The 22,023-nt window shown below is 37.8% G+C and overlaps 1 protein-coding gene across 3 annotated transcripts in view; it reads left to right on the top strand.

Annotated features, from left to right (window-relative positions):
* SLC12A6 (solute carrier family 12 member 6) overlaps nt 1-22,023 on the top strand; it is an 86,332-nt gene that overhangs the window by 7,705 nt on the left and 56,604 nt on the right. The window contains exon 1 of one of the 3 annotated variants that reach the window (XM_068965583.1): nt 10,843-10,966. The exons of the other annotated variants lie outside the window; for them this stretch is intronic. Coding sequence (XP_068821684.1) covers nt 10,843-10,966 — 124 coding nt within the window. Of the gene's footprint in view, nt 1-10,842; nt 10,967-22,023 lie in introns of those variants that run through there. 3 annotated transcript variants of the gene reach the window in all.

Raw genomic sequence — 22,023 nt, 5'->3', positions numbered from 1 at the left:
CTCAAATGTGTTCCTTTTTATGGCTGAGTATTCCATTGTGTATATGTACCACTTCTTTATCCATTCATCTGTCAGTGGACATCTTCGTTGCTTCCATGTTCTAGCTATTGTAAATAGTGCTGCAGTGAACAGTGGGATACATGTGTCTCTTTCAGTTTTTGTTTCCTCAGGGTATATGCCTGGGAGTGGGATTGCTGGGTCATATGGTGGTTTTATTCCTAGTTTTTTAAGGAATCGCCATACTGTCTTCCACAGTGGCTATATCAATTTACATTCCCACCAACAGCGCAAGAGCGTTACTCCACACCCTCTCCAGCATTTATTGTTTGTAGACTTTTTGATGAGGCCCATTCTGACCGGTGTGAGGTGATACCTCATTTGCAGTTTTGATTTGCATTTCTGAGGGATTTTCATAAACTTTGCTTTGCTATTATCTGTACTGGGAATGGAAGAGAAGGAAGAGGGCCTGGGAACCTAAGAATCTTATATAGTCATGCTTTTCCGTGTTAAAGCTGTTAAAATAAGAGGAATGTTTTAAGGCAATTTGTGCTGACCTAGAAGGATGATATTTTGCTATAAACTTGAATCGAAGCTGCTCTTTTTTTTCTTTCTCTGTGTAATAAATGCTTTTGGACTAGCCAGACCTAAAATGGCCACCTTTGCAAGCTTCCCTGGAAAAGAGCAAATTGAATTTCAGTCTCCCCCTCCTTGCCCTTTTGGCCTGATGTAAGCTGCATAGCTTCACCTGGTGGGCCTGTTGACTCAGAGTAATGCACATTCTATGTATTTTAAGTTCTTAGTGATGTGTTTCTTAGCAGTAGATATGAAAATTTGGAGAGCTGTATTATAGGAATTATGAAAGCACTTTATTTTGTGATTGTGTAAAACAGTGTATTTTAATGAAATTTTAGAAGTAAGTGGAAAACCGAAGAAGATATTCCCCATTAAAACCTTGTTATTCGTGCTTTGGTGCACTTGAAGAGTGCCTGCAATGGTGTATAAAGTTATGAGCACAAAGCTGCAGAGCACACAGCACACACACACGCACACAGCACCTTGCTTTAGCTGCAGAAGTTCAGTCTTGGTTAATAGGAAATGTTGTTACTGTATTTGCTCAGTGCTAAAGTGTTCATTTGTCAAATTTTTAACATTTCTGATTCTCAAGTGCATCTTACTTTTGAAAAATTTTAATCTACTTAAATCACAGGTAGAACTTAACAGTTACCAAGATATCAGAATCAAACCAATATTGTAAATAAGTCAATCTGAAAGGCTATGCAAAAGTTGAAAATTTGAAGTTACCTCTGGGTCTCTTAACTGAAAAAATGTAAGGACTAAAGCTTTTTTCTTCTTCTGAAAATTTATATTTTTGTATCTGGACAGGATAGAAAAATGAAAACAAAAGCAGTATTAAGTTGTTAGGAAATGGTATATACTTAGGTCTTAATCCTAACTTTAGTTTTTGTTTTGGGTGGTTTTGTTTTTTCCTGGTAGGGAAAGTAGTTGGCCATGCTGGGTACATGTGGGATCTTAGTTCCTTGACCAGGGATTGACCTCATGCCCCTTGCATTGGGAGCAAGAAGTCTTAACCACTGGACCACCAGGGAAATCCCATGGTTTTTTTCTTTTTAAAATTTCCTGTAAAATAACAGTCTTCTGCTTTGTATTTTTGGTGCTCCATAGCTAAGCCTTATTATATTTATATGGCCTTGAGAAATCCATGCAAGATATTCAGTTTGTCGTGATCACACAGTAAAAGGCTTTACTGTAGTCAGTGAAGCAGAAGTAGATTGGCAGGTGGAATCCTAACCACTGGTTCCTCTTTAGAGCAAATAAAGAGCCTCTTGATGAAGATGAAAGAGGAGAGTAAAAAAGCTGGCTTAAAATTCAGCATTCAAAAAACTTAAGATCATGGCATCTGATCCCATCACTTCATGGCAGATAGATGGGAGACAATGGAAACAGTGACAGACTTTATTTTCTTGGGCTCCAAAATCACTGCAAATGGTGACTGCAGCCATGAAATTAAAAGGCATTTGCTCCTTGGAAGAAAAGCTATGACAAACATAGACAGCACATTAAAAAGCAGAGACATTACTTTGCCAACAAAGGTCCATCTAGTCAAAGCTATGGTTTTTCCAGTAGTCACGTATGGATGTGAGAGTTGGATCATAAAGAAGGCTGAGCACCGAAGAATTGATGCTTTGAACTGTGGTGGTGGAGAAGACTCCTGAGAGCCCCTTGGACTGCAAGGAGATCAAATCAGTCCATCCTAAAGGAAATCAGTCCTGAGTATTCATTGGAAGGACTGATGCTGAAGCTCCAATACTTTGGCCACCTGATATGAAGAACTGACTCATTGGAAAAGGCCCAGATGTTGGGAAGGATTGAGGGCAGGAGGAGAAGAAGAGAACAGAGGATAAGATGGTTGGATGGCATCATCGACTCAATGCACATAAGTTTGGGCAAACTCTGAGAGATGGTGAAGGACAGGGAAGCCTGGCCAACAACAGTGGTCAGCTCTGCTGCAATATTTATTAAGCTGCAAATGTGTAATAGAGTAGAAGAGGTATGAGGAAATGCAAGTTTTATGTTCTATGTATATTTTTGCAATTATTTTGCCTCACATTGTGGGCATGAAAGGAAATTTTTTTTTTTAATGTAGTAAAATGATATGTTTTCTGAATAACCTAAGGTTCTATGTCCTTAACAAGAAATCTGGCCTAAAAATGCATTTTTACTCTCTTTTACACAAATGATCTCAAATACCTAGGACATTATGAAAGTGAAAGTTGCTCAGTTGTGTCCAACTCTTTGCGACCCCATGGACTATACAGTCCATGAAATTCTTCAGGCCAGAATACTGGAGTGGGTAGCCTTTCCCTTCTCCGGGGGATCTTCCCAACCCAGGGATCGAACCTCCATCTCCGGCATTGCGGGCAGATTCTTTACCAGCTGAGCCACAAGGGAGGCCCCAGGGCATTATAATAGTGCTTAATTAACATGAAGATTTACTGATTTAGTTACATTAGTCCATCTAAAAAAAAAAAGAAAGTGAAGAAAGTGTTAGTCGCTCAGTCATGTCCAACTCTTTGTGACCCCATGGACTGTAGTCCACCAGGCTCCTCTTGTCTGTGGAATTCTCTAGGCAAGAAAACTGGAGTGGGTTGTCATTCACTTCTCCAGGTGATCTTCACAACCCAGGGATCAAATCCAGATCTCCTGTGTTACAGGCAGGTTCTTTACTGTCTGAGCCACCAGGGAAGCCATCTAAAGTTAATTAGTATTCATGTTTCAACCCTTGTCTCAATAGATCTATTTAATTTATTTTTAAACATAAAGTGTTTTTATTAGAGACTTGTTTGTATGAGAGGGAAAAAAATCCACTCAAAGCATCATCTGTCATTATGCATTAACCTCCAACACTCGTGGGTTCTCACTGGACCACTGAATGTTAACAATAAGTCTGTGCCTGTCATCATCAGTAGATCTATTTTAAAATTGAGTTTTGTTGCTGGGACGAAAGGAAGCAATAATTTATAAAAAAAATACTTGTTCTCTGACATAAAAATTAACAAGGAAATTTTGTTTCAGATTATGTTTTCATTTTTCTTTTTTTATATTTTAGAAATATGTCCTAAGTTTTGATAATGTTTAATATCAGTTTTATTTTCTATGTACTACTGGTAGCATTGACTAGAAGCCCATAGATCATATTTCAGAATGAAAGAATGAAGTATCATGCCTCAGAAATGAAAATCTGAGTTACTGAGTAGTTATGTTTTCATACTTAAGTTGATTTTGGGGGCCTCTCATTTGTAGGTTACAATTGACATTGGGATGAGCAACCTTATATAGGGAATTGCAATACTCTGAAAAAGATAACAGTAGAAGCTGAGGGCTCTAAGTACTTAAAAGGCTTTTGATAATACCTTCTTTAGTATTTGGATCAGTAGCCAAAATGAATGGCATAGCTCTCAAACTAGCACTAGCCATCAACCATTATTCTTTCCTTTATTGAAGACTCACAGCTTAAGGTTCCTACAGAAGAAACTGGGCAAGGTGGTACTGTTGTGCTCTCAAGATTGATTCTGTAAGTTACACTCCCGGTTTTATATTGCTTGTTATTATGTAGTTAATAGGATAATAAGTCTGCCAGCTCCTTGAGGGCAGGAACAGTGTCATCTTCTCCATTGCATTCCTCTTTCCTGGCATATGGCATATTGAATAAATGCATGAGTCCTTCAGCCTCAGTAAAGCATGAGATTCTTCTGATGTTTTGATTTGGAGAACTCTTTGTTATCTTTACCCTATAGTTTTACGAATCCATCAGAAAATAATGTCTTTTTTGTATTTACTGTCTTTCAGTCATCAGTCCCAAAATACATTATAAATATCATTTTATAAAAATCCATTCATAGACAATTTTATGTAATTTTGAGATTTAGAAGTTTTGATGCCTTACTATCCATGATAGTTGGTCCTCACCAAAGTAACTGACTCATTTAATTCTTTGTATAGTTGTCTACATAGTAAGGCAAAATTTAGAATTTGTGATCAGTTTTATACTTTAAATTAATATTTATTGCCCCAGTATTTGAAGGAGAAAAAGGTTTCGCTGAGTATGTTAAATAGGAAATTTGTGTATAATGAGATTCTATATACTTTTCAAATTTAAGTAGTGAACTGCCTGCTAAGCTTCTTTAGTCGTGTCCGACTCTGTGTGACCCCTATTGACTTCTAATAAAATGTTTAGAATATTCTCTAATAGAGCCATTCAGAGTGAGGTATGCAGATGGTGCTGGACCATGAGCTATTTATAAACCTCCTTACATATGAAGTGAAGTCGCTCAGTCGTGTCCCACTCTGTGCGACCCCATGGACAGTAGCCTACCAGGCTCCGCCGTCCATGGGATTTTCCAGGCAAGAATACTGGAGTGGGCTGCCATTTCCTTCTCCGAGGGATCTTCCCAACCCAGGGATCAAACCCGGGTCTCCTGCATTGCAGACAGACGCTTTACCATCTGAGCCACCAGATACGTCTTCCTTATATATATGAGGAGATAATTTCAGAAATTAAGTTTTTAGAACTTGCTTAGCAATTTGTTAGAGTAAGTTTATGTATATTGAATCTAACGATAAAAATTGGAATTTGTGTTTTGTATATTTCATTTTCTAGTAATTTTTATTTTATGTTTTTATGGGTCTTTTTTTTGTCCATAATGAATGGCAATTTAAAGAAAAATAGTCCTTTGCCAAAGATAATTTGCAGTGTAATTTGCATAGGTTTTGTACAGTACTGTTCTCAATTTCTTCAAACTAAGTGGAAATACATATATGATTTGCTCTAAAGTTGAGTGGGTTTTTTTTAAGATTTATTTGTTTTTGGCTGTGCTGGATATTTGTTGCTGCACGTGGGCTTTCTCTAATTGCAGTGAGAGGTGACTGCTCTTCATTGTGGTGCATGGGCTTCTCATTTCAGTGGCTTCTCTTGTTGGGGAGCATGGGCTTTGGAGCACTGGCTCGGTAGTTGTGGCGCACAGCCTTAGTTACTCCTCTGGCATGTGGGATCATCCCAGACCAGGGATTGAACCCATGTACCCTGCACTGGCATGTAGATTCGTAACCACTGGACCACCAGGGAAGCCCCTAAAATTGAGTGTTTAATGATAGGATTTAACAAAATATTACAAACTGAAAGAATCCTTCTGTTGAAAGTAATTTCCTATTGACTTCCACTTGTTTCAGTGTCTTCACTGAAGCTAACTTGTCTTTTTTTTTTTTTAATAAATGGGTTGAATAAAATAAAATGCTAGTTATCATGAATTGTTAACCATGATTAAAAATTAATAATAGAATAGGGTAGAGTGGTAAATTGTACTTTCAAAATATTACCCAAAATAGAGCCATTCTTTTAAAGAATGGTCATGATTCTTGAAAAAAAAAAAAAAAAACATAGTCACAAGAAAAGTGTCTTAGTGAAAGTAACTAATAAATATAACATGTATAATATTTAGCTCTTTAAAATGCCCTTTTTGCCCTAGCTTGGCCTTGTATCTTATTGCATGAAAATACCATAGTTTTTTTTTTAACTGTAGGTTTTTTTTTAATGTATTGATGTATAGCTGATTTATAGTGTTGCGTTAATTTCTGCTATGTAGCATATTCTTTTCCATTATGGTTCATTACAGAATATTGAATATAGTTCCCTGTGCTACGCAGTAGGACCTTGTTGTTTATCCATTCTCTATATAGTAGTTTGCATCTGCTAACTCCAAACTCCCAATCCATCCCTTCCTCCCTCACTCTTCTCCCTGGCAACCACAGATCTGTTCTCCCCTGGATTTTTTTTTTAATGTAAAAATGTAAATATTTCAGACCTGCATGGTGACTCTCATTTCAAACAGTGTTCAAAACTCTAGAATCAAAGTTCAGGAAAAGCTTTTATGCAACTCCCTAAATTTTATGTGAATTGAAATTTGACCCATGAGTGATTTGTTCCAGAGTTTTTTAGATTTCAGTGAACTTCGTTTAGTTCATTGTGTTTTTTTTCCAACACTTTTTTATGACAAATTTCACACATACACAGAAGTTGAAAGATTATATTATAAATACTCATAACCATGTCCTCTGGAGGCTACACTTAGCATTTTGCTATATTTGTTTTATCATATGTTCATCCCTTCCAATGATCCATCTATTTTTGAATCATTTCAAGGGTAAGTTGCAGACATCAGTGTGCTTCACACTTAAACACTTCAGTATGTATATAATTAATGTGTAATGTATAATTTATAATGTTTTTGAGATTCATTCATATTGTTGTTGAATGTATCAGTAATCCATTCCTGATTATTGTTAGGTAATAGTCTATTGTATGAATATACTATAGGTTGTGTATCTTGTGATGGATACCTACTAGGCTGTTTCCTGTTTGAACTGTTATAAAGCTGCTAGTACATACTTGTTCAAAATTTTTATGATTTTAGCTTTTATTTCTCTTTGGTAAATATCTAGAAGAGGAATTGCTGGGTCATAAAGTAGGTATGTGTTTAATTTATTTTAAAAGTACCAGACTTTCTTCCAAAGTGGTCAACATTTCCATTAACATTTGCTCTGCATCCTTGCCAGCAGTTTTAATTGTGATTTTAATTTGCATTTCCCGATGTGCAAATGTGTTGAGTGTTTTTTTCAGTTGCTTATTATTATCCTTGTATATAGCTTCTTTTGTGAATTGTCTGTTTGAATCTTTTGCTCATTTTCTGTTGAGTTGTCTTGTCACTGTTGAGTGGGTTGGGAAGATCCCCTAGAGAAGGGCATGGCAACCCACTCCAGTATTCTTGCCTGGAGAATTCCGTGTACAGAGGAGCCTGGTGGGGTCCATGGGGTCACAAACAGTCGGTCATGACTGAGTGACTAACACTTTCACTTTTCTTGGGGATTTTTATATATTCAGACCACAAGTCCTTTGTCAGGCATATGTTTTATGAATGTTTTCTCCCAGTCTTTGACTTGCCTATTTGTTTTCATAATGGTGTCAGTTTACTGTATTTTTTCAACATTTTGTTATAAAAAAATTTCAAACATACAGAAAATTAAAAGACTTATAGTGAACGCTCATATGCGTACCACCCAGAATCTGTCATTAACATTTTACTGTACTTTTCCTGTCACAACTTGTCTGTCCATTTATATGCATTTTAAGCTAAATTGTGGATATCAGTTCATTTTCCCCCAATACCTCAGGATACATACTATTAAGTAGAATTCATTATCTGTTTGCAGCTTTTTTTCTTTCAAGTTACACTTTTCATACAGCAAAATACACAACTTTTAAGTGAAGATTGACTGAATTTTGACAAATGAATACACGTGTGGAACTCTTAAACTCCATGTCAAGATGTAGAATCTTACCAACACTCTGGGAAGTTCTCTTTTGCTCCATCCCAGTTAATCCCGACTTCCATTCCTCCAGAGGCAACCACGGTCTGTTTTTTATCCACCATATTACTTTTGCCAGCACTGTCCTGTTGGTTGTTTCATATATTATGTATTCTTTTGTTTAAGGCTTCTGTAACTTAGCATAATGTTTTTGAGATTCATCCCTATTGTTGTAGGTATCACTGGTTCATTCCTTTTTATAGCTGAGTAGTAATCCCTTGTATGAATGTATCAGAGTTTATTTACTCATTCTTCTGTGGGCTTCCTGTTTGGGGCTGGGTTTCCAGTTTCGGGCTATTGTTAATAACTGCTATGAACATTCTTATATAAGTCCTCCTGTGGGAATATATTTTCATTGACAGGATAAATTCAGAAGTGGTAAATACTAAGAAGTGCAATTGTTGGATTATAAGGATAAGTACCAGACCCTTTTCCAGAGTGGTGAACCAGTTTGCACATCATTAAAAATGTATGAAAGTTCCTTCCGTTCCGCAGCCCCCCCGAACTTGGTATTATCCATCTTCCCAGTTTTGTCTGTCATGCAGCCTATGGAATGGTATACCTCATTGTTTTAGTTTGTTGGTCTTTAAATAGCTGTTTCTTATATCCCACCTTCTCTATCTAACCACTGTTCCTGTACAGAACTTACACATCTCTTCTTTGCCACTCCCCCGACCCTTTTCTGTATTACTTTAACTTTGCCTTGAATTTTTTATTATACTGTACTACCTACAGTCCAGTCTAGGAGAGAACTATTTTAAACTTGCTGACCATTATGGTTACCAGAGCATTAAATTGGTAAATAAATTACACCTATTGTAGATTGACAGATATTTGTTACCTTCCTACTTGTTAGGTTTGGGGTATTTTTTAGAGGGGAGAGGTGACAGGATAACATTTGTACATAGGGTTATATGTACAAGCTACACGTAGATTTATAAACACAAGTAATTGTTTCTGTCCATTGACTATAAAAAATTAGGTACAATTCAACTCTTTTTATAAAATAAATATGAAAAGGTAAGATCCCATTGGAAATATCTAGTGACACTAAAGTATTAATAAATTTGAAACCTAGAATATAATATGGAAATCTTTGATAGTCTGGCAGTTGTTTTAAGTACCTTTGAGTAAATTAGTTGAGTAGCTACCCAAGTGGTTAATATGGAAAAATCACCAAGGGTACTACCACACCTGACTGACTTCGCTTCTCTCAGAGAAAAAAATCTCAGTAGCTACAAAGCCTTCTTTTTTTTTTTTTTCTTACAGTGATTTTCAGCCTTGGCTGCCTGTTAGAACCATTTGGGGGGAGCTTTTCAAAGTCCTGTTGCCCAGGTTCTACTCCAGAGCAGTTATATCAGAATATCTGGGATGGGACTCAGGCATCAGTAGTTTTAACATCTCCCAGAGTTTCTTTTCTGTGAAACCTCTATGCTGACTACCATCAAAGGTATTGGGGATTTTTAATTTGGACTTCACCATTTACAAGCTTTGTGACTTTGGGCAAGTTCTTAGCCTAATGTTTCTGTTTTTGTGATGATTAAATGAGATCCTAATGAAAAGTTTCTAGTGCAGTGCAGTGTACAAGTAGGTCTTTAACAGCTATCAGCTTTGTTCTCTTTTGGAAGTGGTGTATATTAGAATAAATGAGGGTTATAAACCATCACTGTTCTCTTTTAAATTTAGTGCAGTCTTGCTTGTCAGGTGTTACTAACAACGAAATCCTCCTATTACATCATTAACATGGAAATTAGCACAGAGCTCAAAGCTCAGAGGTTAAAGCGTCTGCCTGCAGTGCACGGGAGACCTGGGTTTGATCCCTGGGTGGGGAAGATCCCCTGGAGAAGGAAATGGCAACCCACTCCAGTATTCTTGCCTGGAGAATCCCATGGACGGAGGAGCCTGGTGGGCTATAGTCCACGGGGTCGAAAAGAGTCGGACACGGCTCAGCGACTTCACTTTCACTCAAGTTACTGAACTCCTGTGTTAGACTGCTCAGATAGGGCCTCATACTCCGTTAAAGTCATCAAATGAGAACACAATTATCTGATAAAATATATCAAAAGTATGTTAAGTGTGTGCTGAAGGAACTATACACCTCTCCATCAGGGATTTTCTTGGATTGTTTTTTCTTTAAAACACAATGTTTAAACTCTCTGTACAAAACAAAAAATGCTTAACTTTTCTCATTAAAAATATTTAGCTCTTTTAAACAAATTTGGACTTTCAGGAAAGTTAATGTCTCTTCTTGGGTGTCCTTGTATACCCTACAACATCTTGAACTATGCCTTATCTAAAATACATAGGTATTCATTAAATATTTGTTGAATGAATGTTCTCATCTGAAAGATAAGAAAAAACATTGACTTGCATAACTGTTTTCAATATGCTTTGAAATAAAGCAACAACAGAAACTTACAGATAGTTGACTTTCTAAATTGATGTAGTACCAGTCTTTAATGAATTGTTCCCTAGTCTTTGTCCTGTGAGATGTGAGGGCAGAGGTTGAGATCTCGATGTGCAAATAACTTAAAGAAACAAGAGGGTGCATACACAATGGACAGAGTTTCAAGCATTCTTCCCACTCTCCAGCCCTTGGCTTCTCTGGGAAAACAGCCTAAACCATTCTTGTGATTCTCACAGTTTAATAACAAATAAGCAATAGGTGGAATGCTTAATCCTTTTAAGTGAGTGGTAAACACCACCTTGGAAGGCGGGTTTTCCAGGTTCCCCTCCCTTAGGGCTGTAGGTCACGTGAACTGAAAGTACTTCCCGATTCCCTGCCTGGGTCTCCCGTGGGCAGTGATCAGTCAGAAAGGGGCACCGCAAGGAAGTGACAGGCAGCGAAGGTAGACTGGAAGGAAGCAAACACAGGGGGAGCGCACGTTCCTGACTGTGACAATGCCCCACTTCACGGTGACTAAAGTAGAGGATACAGAGGAGGGGGCAGCAGCTTCCGGCTCCCAGGAGGGGGAACCCAGTGCAGCAGAAATAAAAGCCCCGATTCAGCATTCAGACGGACCAGGTGAGTACTCAGCTAGGGAGCTTAGGAAAACTGGAGGTCTCAAGAAAGAAACAGTAACTAAAATATTCAAGATGCCTCGTTAAGAGTGGAGGAAAAGTATTGTGGTTCAAGTGTTTTTCAGTCAGCTGTTTCAGTCCTTTGTATATCTGATAACTTTTTTCACATTCTGGTTTGTTTTTCTGCACAATGAGTTCTGTGTTCATTACCTACAGGTGAAACTGAACCAGTACTCGTGTATGAAAAGTGTTTTCAAGCAGAAAGAAAGGCACAGATAGAGGCAATTTATGTGGAATTTAGAATTCATCTTTTGCTCAGTTTAAAAAGTACATCAACAGGGAGCATGGTTCAGCAGTTTTGTACAGTGGACTTTGCACTTGTACTTCTCAAGTTCTTCAGTATTTTGCCTCAGTTTTTACCAGTTAAAGAGTAGTTCAATAGTAAATCGTCTAAGCATTCTTGAATGAAAGAACAAAAGTACAGTAGGTCAGTTGTGACTAGCATAGCTTCGGGTTTAATAAATTTGATGAATGTGATTATTCCTATTATTTTCTCTAAATGGTAACAATTACACTTGCTGTGGGAATTGTGGCTTTGAATTTTTAACATGCTGTTAAAATCTGAGTTAATATTATGATATTAAATACAGCCATAGTTTGAAGCCCTTTATATTTTAAGTCTGTAACTTTCATAAATATTCAAAAATTTCTCTAGTCTGTGAATAAAAGCAAAGGGAATAAAAGTCTCTTAAAATTCCTTTTGATTCCGTGATTCTAATTTTCCGCTAGCAAGTAACACATCAGAATTCGTTGCTGTAACTGCTGTTGACTCTCTCCTGTCCTACCAAGCATTCATGAATTTTTAAGAATCTCTAACTTAAAGATAAGGCTTATCACAATAAAGCTCCATTTGTTTATCTTTTCATTTTAGAGAATTTACTAGGGGAAGATAAGAAAGAAGATTTTATGGAAACTCTTTTTCCTCCAGGTTATTTTTTTTTTTTCCCCTGGGGTATTTTTCATTTGGCTAAACAAATAGGGTGATAAGTTGAAATTAAGGTTATTTAACCTCAACAGGGAGTTACTGTGTAGCAAAGAGAACTTACACAGTGTTTTGTAATAGCCTGTAAGGGAAAAGAATACATATAAAAATACATAACTGAATCATGTTGTATAGCTGAAGATATAACACAACATCATAAATCAACTATACTTCAATTTTAAAAAAAAGAAAGTAAGGTTAACCTACATTGTACTTAAACCTGATTCTCCAAAACTCTCGGTCAAAGAATTTAGGTTCTCTTTTGGGACTGTGTGTATTTGAAGCTGCGCTTCCTTTGTTGTTTATGCTTGCTGCCCTTAGATTTTAATCCTTTTTAAGCTTTTGTTTTTGCTGTCCTCTCATAATCCCACAAAATGCAAAGAAGTGCATTTTTCACTCCTGCTCAATTTTATTGTATTTGGTTTTACTATTTTATTGTATTTACTTATTTTACTCTATTATTTCGTCTTTACTGGTTCCATAATGTTGGAAGAAATCTACTTTATTCAGATTAGAACAGGGTAGAAATCATTTAGTCTATTAGTAACCACCTAGAAAACTGGTGAAACATTTTTATAGCAACCAACATTTGTAATAAATAGTATTACTAGGCTTAATTTATTTTCTTCTGTAGTAATTGCTTTGGACAAGGAAGAAGTGACAGATATAATCTAAATTGAATTTAATAAGGCTATTTATTTTGGCATTTTTCGTGACAGTTCAGAATATATCCACTTGAATGAACTGTTGTTTGGTAAGTGAACAACTGATGGAAATACATTTTCTAAATTGTGTTTATTTTTATTTTAGGATTAAATTAGAGGGAAAAAAGGAAGGAAACATATATGGGAAAAACCTCAAAAGTTTTTTTTTTTGCTTAGGTGAAAAGCATTGTTGAGGAAGATAGTGGTTGCAGAGCAATTGCTTGACATATGATAAGTTACAGCCCCTTGTTCTTCTGAGTTAAAATCCTAAATTGATTGTGATTTTATTGCAAGCGCTTCTCATACTAGCCAGTTAGGTAAGTAGTCACTTTTTTTTATGGAGTTTTTTTCCCTTATTTGTCTATGAGGAGAGAAAAATATGATGTACCATCATATAAACTGAACATATTTGGAAAGCAGATCGTCCTTTAAAATGTGTTTTTTAGAACATGAGATGTATTTGAACTAGACAGATAATTTGAGATAAAATAGAATAGATAATTGTAAACATAACCTAATTTTTGAAAAATGTTTATTTTATTTTTGAACTGTGGTGGGTCTCTGTTGCTGCACTTGGGCTTTCTCCAGTTGTGATGAGCTGAGGCTGCTCTTTGTTGCATTGCACGGGCTTCTCACTGCGGTGGCTTCTCTTGTGAATCACAGGCTGCAGGCGTGCAAGCTCAGTAGTTGTGGCACATAGTACTAGTTGTTTTGCAACATGGGGGATTCTCACTACCAGAGATTGAACTGGTGTCCCCTGCATTGCAAGGCAAGTTCTTAACCATTGGACCACCAGGGAACACTAAACTAATTTTAAAAAGTACATTGTGGTGATCCTTTTGTAATGTATAAAAATATCAAATAACTGTTGTACAGTATACCTGAAACTAATGTAATATTGTAAGTCTGTTTAGTTCAGTTGCTCAGTCGTGTCTGACTCTTTGCAACCCCATGAACTGCAAAATGCCAGGCTTCCCTGTCCTTCACTATCTCCCAGAGTTTGCCCAAGCTCATGTGCATTGAGTCAGTGATGCCATCCAACCATCTTATCCTCTGTCCCCTTCTGCTCGTCTTGCCCTCAATCTTTCCCAGCATCAGGGCCTTTTCCAGTGAGTCAGTTCTTCACATCAGGTGGCCAAAGTATTGGAGCTTCAGCTTCAGCATCAGTCCTTCCAATGAGTATTCAGGACTGATTTCCTTCAGGATTGACTGGTTTTATCTCCTTGCAGTCCAAGGGATTCTCAAGAGTCTTCTCCAACACCACAGTTCAAAAGCATCAATTCTTCAGCACTCAGCTTTCTTTATAGTCCAGCTCTCACATCCATACGTGACCACTGGAAAAACCATACCTTTGACTATACAGACCTTTGTTGGCAAAGTAATGTCTCTTCTTTCTAATATTGTTTCTAGATTGGTCATAGATTTCTTCCAAGGAGCAAGCGTCTTTTAATTTCATGGCTGCAGTCACCATCTGCAGTGATTTAGGAGCCCAAGAACATAAAGTCTGTCACTGTTTCCATTGTTGCCCCATCTATTTGCCATGAAGTGATCAGATCAGATGCCATGATCTTCGTTTTTTGAATGTTGAATTTTAAGCCAGCCTTTTCACTCTCCTCTCTTACTTTGATCAAGAGGCTCTTTAGTTCTTCTTCACTTTCTGCCATTAGGGTGGTGTCATCTGCCTATGAGGTTATTGATGTGTCTCCTGGCAATTCCAGCTTGTGTTTCACCCAGCCCAGCATTTCTCATGACGTGTTCTGCATATAAGTTAAATAAGCAGGGTGACAATATACAGCCTTGACATATTCCTTTCCCGATTTGGAACCAGTCTGTTGTTCCATGTCCAGTTCTAACAGTTGCTTCTTGACTTGCATACTGATTTGTCAGGAGGCAAATCAGGTGATCTGGTATTCCCATCTCTTAAAGAATTTTCCAGTTTGTTGTGATCCACACAGTCAAAGGCTTTGGCGTAGTCAGTAAAGCAAAAGTATGTGTTTTTCTGGAACTCTCTTGCTTTTTCTACAATCCAACAAATGTTGGCAATTTGATCTCTGATTCCTCTGCCTTTTCTAAATCCAGCTTGAACGTCTGGAAGCTCACAGTTCATGTACCGTTGAAGCCTGGGTTGGAGAATTTTGAGCATTATTTTGCTAGTGTGTGAGATGAGTGCGATTGTGCGGTAGTTTGAACATTCTTTGGCCTTGCCTTTCTTTGGGATTGGAATGAAAACTGGCTTCTCCCAGTCCTGTTGCCATTGAGGAATTTTCCAGATTTGCTGGCATATTGGGTGCAGCACTTTCACAGCATCATCTTTTAGAATTAGAAATAGCTCAGCTGGAATTCCATCACTTCCTCTAGCTTTGTTCGCAGTAGTGCTTCCTAAGGCCGACTTGAGTTCACACTCCCTAATGTGTGGCTCTAGGTGAATGATCACACCATCGTGGTTATCTGGGTCATGAAGATACTTTTTGTATGGACTTCTGTGTATTCTTGCCACCTCTTCTTAACATCTTCTGCTTCTGTTAGGTCCATACCGTTTCTGTCCTTTATTGAGCCCATCTTTGCATGAAGTGTTCCCTTGGTATCTCTAATTTTTCTTGAAGAGATCTCTAGTCTTTCCCATTCTGTTGTTTTCCTTTATTTCTTTGCATTGGTCGCTGAAGAAGGCTTTCTTATCTCTCCTTGCTATTCTTTGGAACTCTGCATTCAGATGGATATATCTATCTTTCCTTTTCTTCTTTGCCTTTTGCTTCTCTTCTTTTCTCAGCTATCTGTAAGGCCTCCTCAGACAACTGTTTTGTCTTTTTTGCATTTCTTGAGGATGGTTTTGATCACCACCTCCTGTACAATGTTACAAACTGAACATACAATTCATAAGTCAACTGTACTTTAATTAAAAAACAGTAGTACATTCATCTCTCCCATGCCAACTACTAGAATGCCAGTCTGCTACTGCTGCTGCTAAGTCGCTTCAGTCGTGTCCGACTCTGTGCGACCCCATAGACGGCAGCCCACCAAGGCTCCGCCGTCCCTGGGATGCTCCAGGCAAGAACACTGGAGTGGGTTGCCATTTCCTTCTCCAATGCATGAAAGTGAAGTCACTGAGTCCTGTCCAACTCTCAGCGACCCCATGGACTGCAGCCTACCAGGCTCCTCCGTCCATGGGAGTTTCCAGGCAAGAGTACTGGAGTGGGGTGCCATTGCCTTCTCCATGCCAGTCTAGTAAAACCCTACTTAATTTGGTTTTGAAGGGAAAGGCAGAAACTCGGGCTTACCTAACAGCTTTCTGGATTCCTTCTCTCTGGTCCAGCTTAGGTGCCCTCTTTATGTTTTCTCTGAGGCTTTCCACAGAAATAGCATGTATCACACTCTGGATTGTAATCATCTGTTCACTTGCCTCTCTCCCAAATACCCTGCCTCTAGGTTCCTTGAGAGTAAAGATCTTGAATAATATTGTACCTCCACGTCCAGGTGAATTGCACACAATAGACAATTCAGTGTACAGACTTGTTTTTTGCCTTTTTTTTTTAAAATTTGCTTAAGCACATGTTCATGCCAGATGTTGTGCTTTTTTCCTAAGGCTACAAAGGTGAAGGAAGTATAAGTTCTCCACCAAAGGCAACAGAATGGCTCTCGACCCAGTTACCTGGCTTTGAATCCCAGTCCTACTAATTATTACTAATTAGGAGTGGTGATAATTTCTGTTAATTATTGCTTGACTGACTTTGGGCAAGTGATTTAACTTTTTTTATTTTACTCATTGATAAAGGGAATAACAGTACTGTTTACTTCACAGGGTGGTTGTGAATTAATGGGAAAATGAACATAAAGCACTTAACACATGTGTGACACAGCACTCAGAAATAAGAGCTACTGATTACTTTCTATATCGTGACTAGTGGTTTAACAAGAGCAAAATTAACCACTTTGGATAGCAAATTCTGGAGAAGAGTATAATATTGCCTGGAGGGGACCCCAGACAGGTATCTCAGAAGACAGGACATACTGATCCTATTTTAACAATCTTTTTTTTTTCCCTAAACTTTTATTTTGTATTGGAGTATAGCTGATTAACAATATTATGATAATTTCAGGTGACCAGCAAAGGGACTCAGTTATACATATATATGTATCCATTTTCCCTGAAACTTCCCTCCCATCCAGGCTGCCACATAACTATTTAGCAGAGTTCCCTGTGCTATATAGGGTGTCTCTGTTGGTTATCCATTTTAAATATAGCAGTTGGCACACTGATTCTTGAAGGGAGGTCTTGATGAGATTACAGCAGTAGAGACAGAAGGAATGAGGAAGGGGGTAGAGCAAGCAGGTGGGAAATAGACATGTAACATAGCTCGCACATTGGATGCTGGTAAAAGGGTGGGGCTGCTTGGTGAAGTGTTAACCAGCTTCAGCCTGTCCCCACTCGGTGGGACAGTGGGTGCTACTGTCTTTTTAAAGGTAATGAAACTGAGCTTGTTGACCATGAGCAACTTGCCTAAAGTTACCTGCTGAGTAGTAACAGAGCCTGTGTTCAAAATTGATAAATTTTATGTGCTTCCCATCTTACCATGGTACCAAGTCCTAGCTTTTGAAAAACAAGAGAAAGTTGTTTAATATCTGAAATGTGTATGGGTCACAGAGTTTGATGTAAACATTATGAAATCTGTAAAATTTTTTATAGGAACAGTAAAACAGTTTTACTGTTTGTTGCACTTACTGAATCAGGTATAAATGTTGCATTTATTCATTTACTGAAGGATAATTGCTTTGCAAGTTAAAGTATTTCCATGAAATGAAATATTTGTTTCAGATCTTCTCCCTCGCTCATCAGATTTATTTTTTTCCTGCCACATCGTGAGGCATGTGGGTTCTTAGTTCCCAGACCAGGGATTAAACCTGGGCCTCCACAGTGAAAGTGCAAATTTAACCACTAGACCGCCAGGAAATTCCCTTATCAGATCTTACAATGTCTATGGATTGGGAAGATTTCAACATCAGAAGTTGTGTTCAGTTGATACAGATAGGAGATTGGAAGATTTCTAAGGAGATTTTCAGAAATGAACTCATAACAGGAAAGAAGGAAATCTTTTTTGTTTTTTTTTTTAAGAAAGGAGAGAGGAAGAAACAAAAGGAAAGAGGGCAAGAAGGCAGAGAGGAAAAGAGAAAGGAAAGGAACTGTAAGATGGGTTGGTCCCAGAAGAGATAAGTATTAAGGATGTGCATGTATGCTAAGTTGCTTCAGTCGTGTCTGATTCTGTGCAACCCTGTGGACTGTAGCCCTCCAGGCTCCTCTGTCCATGAGATTCTCCAGGCAAGAATATTGGAGTGGGTTGCTGCCATTTCCTTCTCCAAGGAAGAAAATCTTTATTGGTATTGAAGAGCATCTTCAAACATTAACTCTGAGTAACCCAAATTGCATGAGCTAAGTGGAGTTTAAATTTTATTAAGAACCCTCAAAATGTTAGATTGTAACCTAAACATTAGTTCTGCTTATGTTCTAAGGTAGATGATACGACTGTCTTTTTACTGACTAGCGTTAAAATAGACAACTAAAGAGCTTCCTTGTATTGATAAAATCTTTTCTGTAGTAAATATTTAAAAGCTTTTTAACTATTCACATGGGATTTTATATCAACCCAACTAACAGATTCAGACCTGCATGTTTTAAAATCTCAGTGTCAAAAGTTTATTTTTAAACTCAGCTTCATAAGGCATGTTTTTCTGCCTCCCTGCCTCCCACCAATATTCATTGTCAGAAAGACTAACACCTCCCTGAAATATCGTTCTTTTCACCATGTTTTTTTACATACTCTTAAGACCTTAATACAAGAAAACAAATTTGAGACTGACTGCTTTAGCTCTGTACATCTTAAAACTTTGTTTAAATCATTAACCCTTCTTGGTCATATTCATGTTATACTCAGACAGTGAAAGTTACCAACACTTTGATTCCCCATTTCACTACTGTTATCACCCTTTTTTTGTATATTGAGGGTTTTTTGGTTGAAGTATAGTTGATGTACAATATTATATGTTATAGGCATACAATTTAGTGATTCACAATTTATCACTGACTTTTTTTTTTTTTTTTTTTTTTTTAGAATCTTGCTCCCCAGATTTTCCTTGTTTAATGTACCAGCTGTGTGCTCTGCTACTTTTGCCCCACAGGAAATAAACCAGAGTAGAACTGATTTAATTTTGTACAGCACCTAATATATGCCAGGCCCTTTGTGAATATTGGCTTATTTAATCCTCACAATCACCAGGGCAAGGAACAGTTATCACCATTTTAGAGATGAGGAAAGTGAAGTGCCAAGAAATTAAATAGTTCATTTAAGTGATAGATGTGAAATTCAAAGTAAGGTCTCTGTGACTTTAAAGCCGTTTTTCTTTTCATCACACCACAGTCTCTCTGCTTTAAACACGTGTTAAAACATATTATGTTTTCTAAAGTTGTCTGGTCTACTTTTTCAGTAGTTACTAATTCTTCTTAGATTCTGTTTCTTTTTGTCTTTGTGGATTTCTCAAAATTAGTTGAAAGTTACTTGTAGCTTCTAACTTTTTTTGTGTTGGATTGCTTTTTTATTTGGCATAGAGTATTTCCAAATGTAGGATATTCTTTCAGATGATGCTAAAAATTGAGAGATATGGGCATGCTAGGAATTTGGCTCAACCTAATGGTCTTTTAATGGTCCTCTACTCCTTAACTTTTGAGGGAAATGCACTTTATCAGTGACATGGGAATGGAGCCTTAAAGACTAACGGGGGAAAATGGGCATATGGAGTAAGTGAAAGAATTACACTTTTATATAACTTCAAGAATAAACATGCTGCTAAAGGTATGAAGGATGCATTTATTTTAGTGTGCTAGAAATAATTGTAATATTCCGTTTGAAGGATCTTATTACTTAGAATAAAGCTAAAAACACAAGTCTGTTTAAAGAAAAATACTAACAAAGGTAGAGCATAGACATGACCAAGATTGATATAGTTCCTAAATAGCATAATTTATATTGATCATTTTGAATCCTCATACACTGAATTGTATCTCATTTCCTTTCCGTTGTGTTCTTTACTCTGCTTCATATAAGCTTTTCATGACTAGCGATTTCCGTAGTTGTATTAGAAATGGTGAACCTGTCAAATCCTTTTCAAAAGCTGTCTTCATCCTTCCACCGCCACATTGCCTTTGTCCATATATTTCTCTTCATTTGAGTTATTTTCTTCTTTCTGAACCCACCTGCCAAGGCAGAAGACATAAGAAATGAAGGTTTAGTCTCTGGGTTGGGAAGATCCCCTGGAGAAGGAAATGGCAACCCTCTCCAGTATTCTTGCCCGGAGAATCCCATAGTTCTAAACAACAAGAGAGTGCATGAGTGCTAAGTTGCTTCAGTCGTGTCTGACTCTTGTGACCCTGTGGCCTGCGAGGCTCCTCTGTCTATGGGATTTCCCAGGCAAGGATCCTGGAGAGGGTTGCCATTTCCTTCTCCAGAGGGTCTTCCTGACCCAGGGTTTGAATGCATCTCCTGCACTGGCAGGCAGCTTCTTTACCACTAAGCCACTAGGGAAGCCCTTTCTACTGCCTGTCTGCCATTTAAAAATTGCACAAACTCACATCACCTCAAGAACAGGCTCATGCTCATTTCCTCCTAGGTGACTTGCCTAATCCTCTACCCCAGCTTTGATTATTCTATCATTCAGTATCCATCACCTCTCAAATATGCTTTGCATGTGCTTTGATTTTTTTAAATTATATTTTATCTCTTCTACTGTATTGTATATTATATGAGGATGAGGGACAGTGTTTTATTATGTTTTCAAAATGCTATTGTTTTTCCTTATGGAAAATTTCAAACTCAAAAATGTTCAGTAACTTTCTGTTCATTTCCCTTACCTATTGTTCTTTTTTATTTTTAGACATTCTTTATATCTAGGAACATCAACCCTTAGTATGACAAATATTTTCCCAGTCAGTGCTTCTTTTGAAGTTTTATTGATGTATAATTGGAATAAAATAAACTGCATGTATTTAAGGTATGCAGTTTGAGCTTTAACATGACACTCCTATAACAGTTATTATGTTTAAGATAATGAACATTTCCATCACCTCCAAAAGCTTTCTTCCACCCTTTTATAATCCACTTAAACCTGATTCCCTGGTCCCCAGGCAATCACTCATCTGCTTTCTGTCCCTACAGTAGTTTGTATTTCCTGTAATTTTATATGAATGGAATCATATAGTATGTACTTTCTTTTGTCTGACTGCTTTTATAAAACATAATTTGAGACTCATCCATCTAGTCAATATCCTTTAAAATCCAACTAACATTATGATCTACCTTATTTCACAGAACTTAACATTTAGGGCAGTAGTTGAACATGATACAACCCACAGATGTTTAGACCTCACAGAGGCTTTTTAAAGCGTTGACTTCTTTGCCAAGATTTGAATGTTTTTAGGATTAATCTGTAACTAGGAGTTTTCATAGAGGGTTTTGGGAAGGTGAAATCTCCCTATCCCTCTGTTACTAATTTCAACTTGTGTCTGCCACTCTTGAGCCAAATGACCCCTGGATGTGATGAACACTTAGAAGCAAGTGAGGCCTCAGCTCTGTGGGAGCTCTTTCAGGGAGAGCTGACCCAGGACTTGGTCCTCAAGGGCTAATCAAGATCCTCAGAGTGAGGATACGAATGGCAGATCCAGAAAAAGAGCTTGGCTTGGTAGAGATCCATGGACTCCCCTAATGGGAAGAATGGGAATGAGCTAGGGGACTGTTACCTCCCTGTCTCTGAGTCTGGGAGATGTAAGGAGACCTGAGAGTCGGCAGCCTTTCTCCTAGGCCTCAGCAGGGCTGGTGGCTGGCCTGCCCTGCCCGTCTACTGGTGTAGAGGCTGTTTTGCCTTTCTCTTCTCTTGAGACCGCTCCCACTTATGATGCTCCAACAATGAAACCTAAGCCCCTCTGAAGCAACATAGAAAAAGAGCCCATCTGGGGAAGGCAGGAAACCAGAAAGAGGAAGAAGCCGAGAGTAAACAGTGCAGCAGACCAACTAAAGAGAAATGCCAGAGGACGGAAACTTGAATATGAAACAGTGAACAGCGGACGTGCTTAAGGGAGCTCAGATGAAGCACAGAAGAGACTTAGGGGGCAGAAGAGATGATTTCCCTGCTAAATACTTGTTACGCCCTGACTTGCAATCCGTGCACATACACTTTAAAAAAAAATTCCACTAGAATGTAAACATATAAAAGCCGGGTTTTTTTCTCTTGTGTACATTGACTGCTGTCAGTGTCCATGTCGAGAAGAGTCTTGTA

The sequence above is a fragment of the Capricornis sumatraensis genome, chromosome 2, assembly GCF_032405125.1.
Source record: "Capricornis sumatraensis isolate serow.1 chromosome 2, serow.2, whole genome shotgun sequence".
Lineage (NCBI taxonomy): Eukaryota > Metazoa > Chordata > Mammalia > Artiodactyla > Bovidae > Capricornis > Capricornis sumatraensis.
The sequence above is the reverse complement of the archived record's forward strand: the minus strand, read 5'-3'. Positions and strand labels throughout refer to the sequence as shown.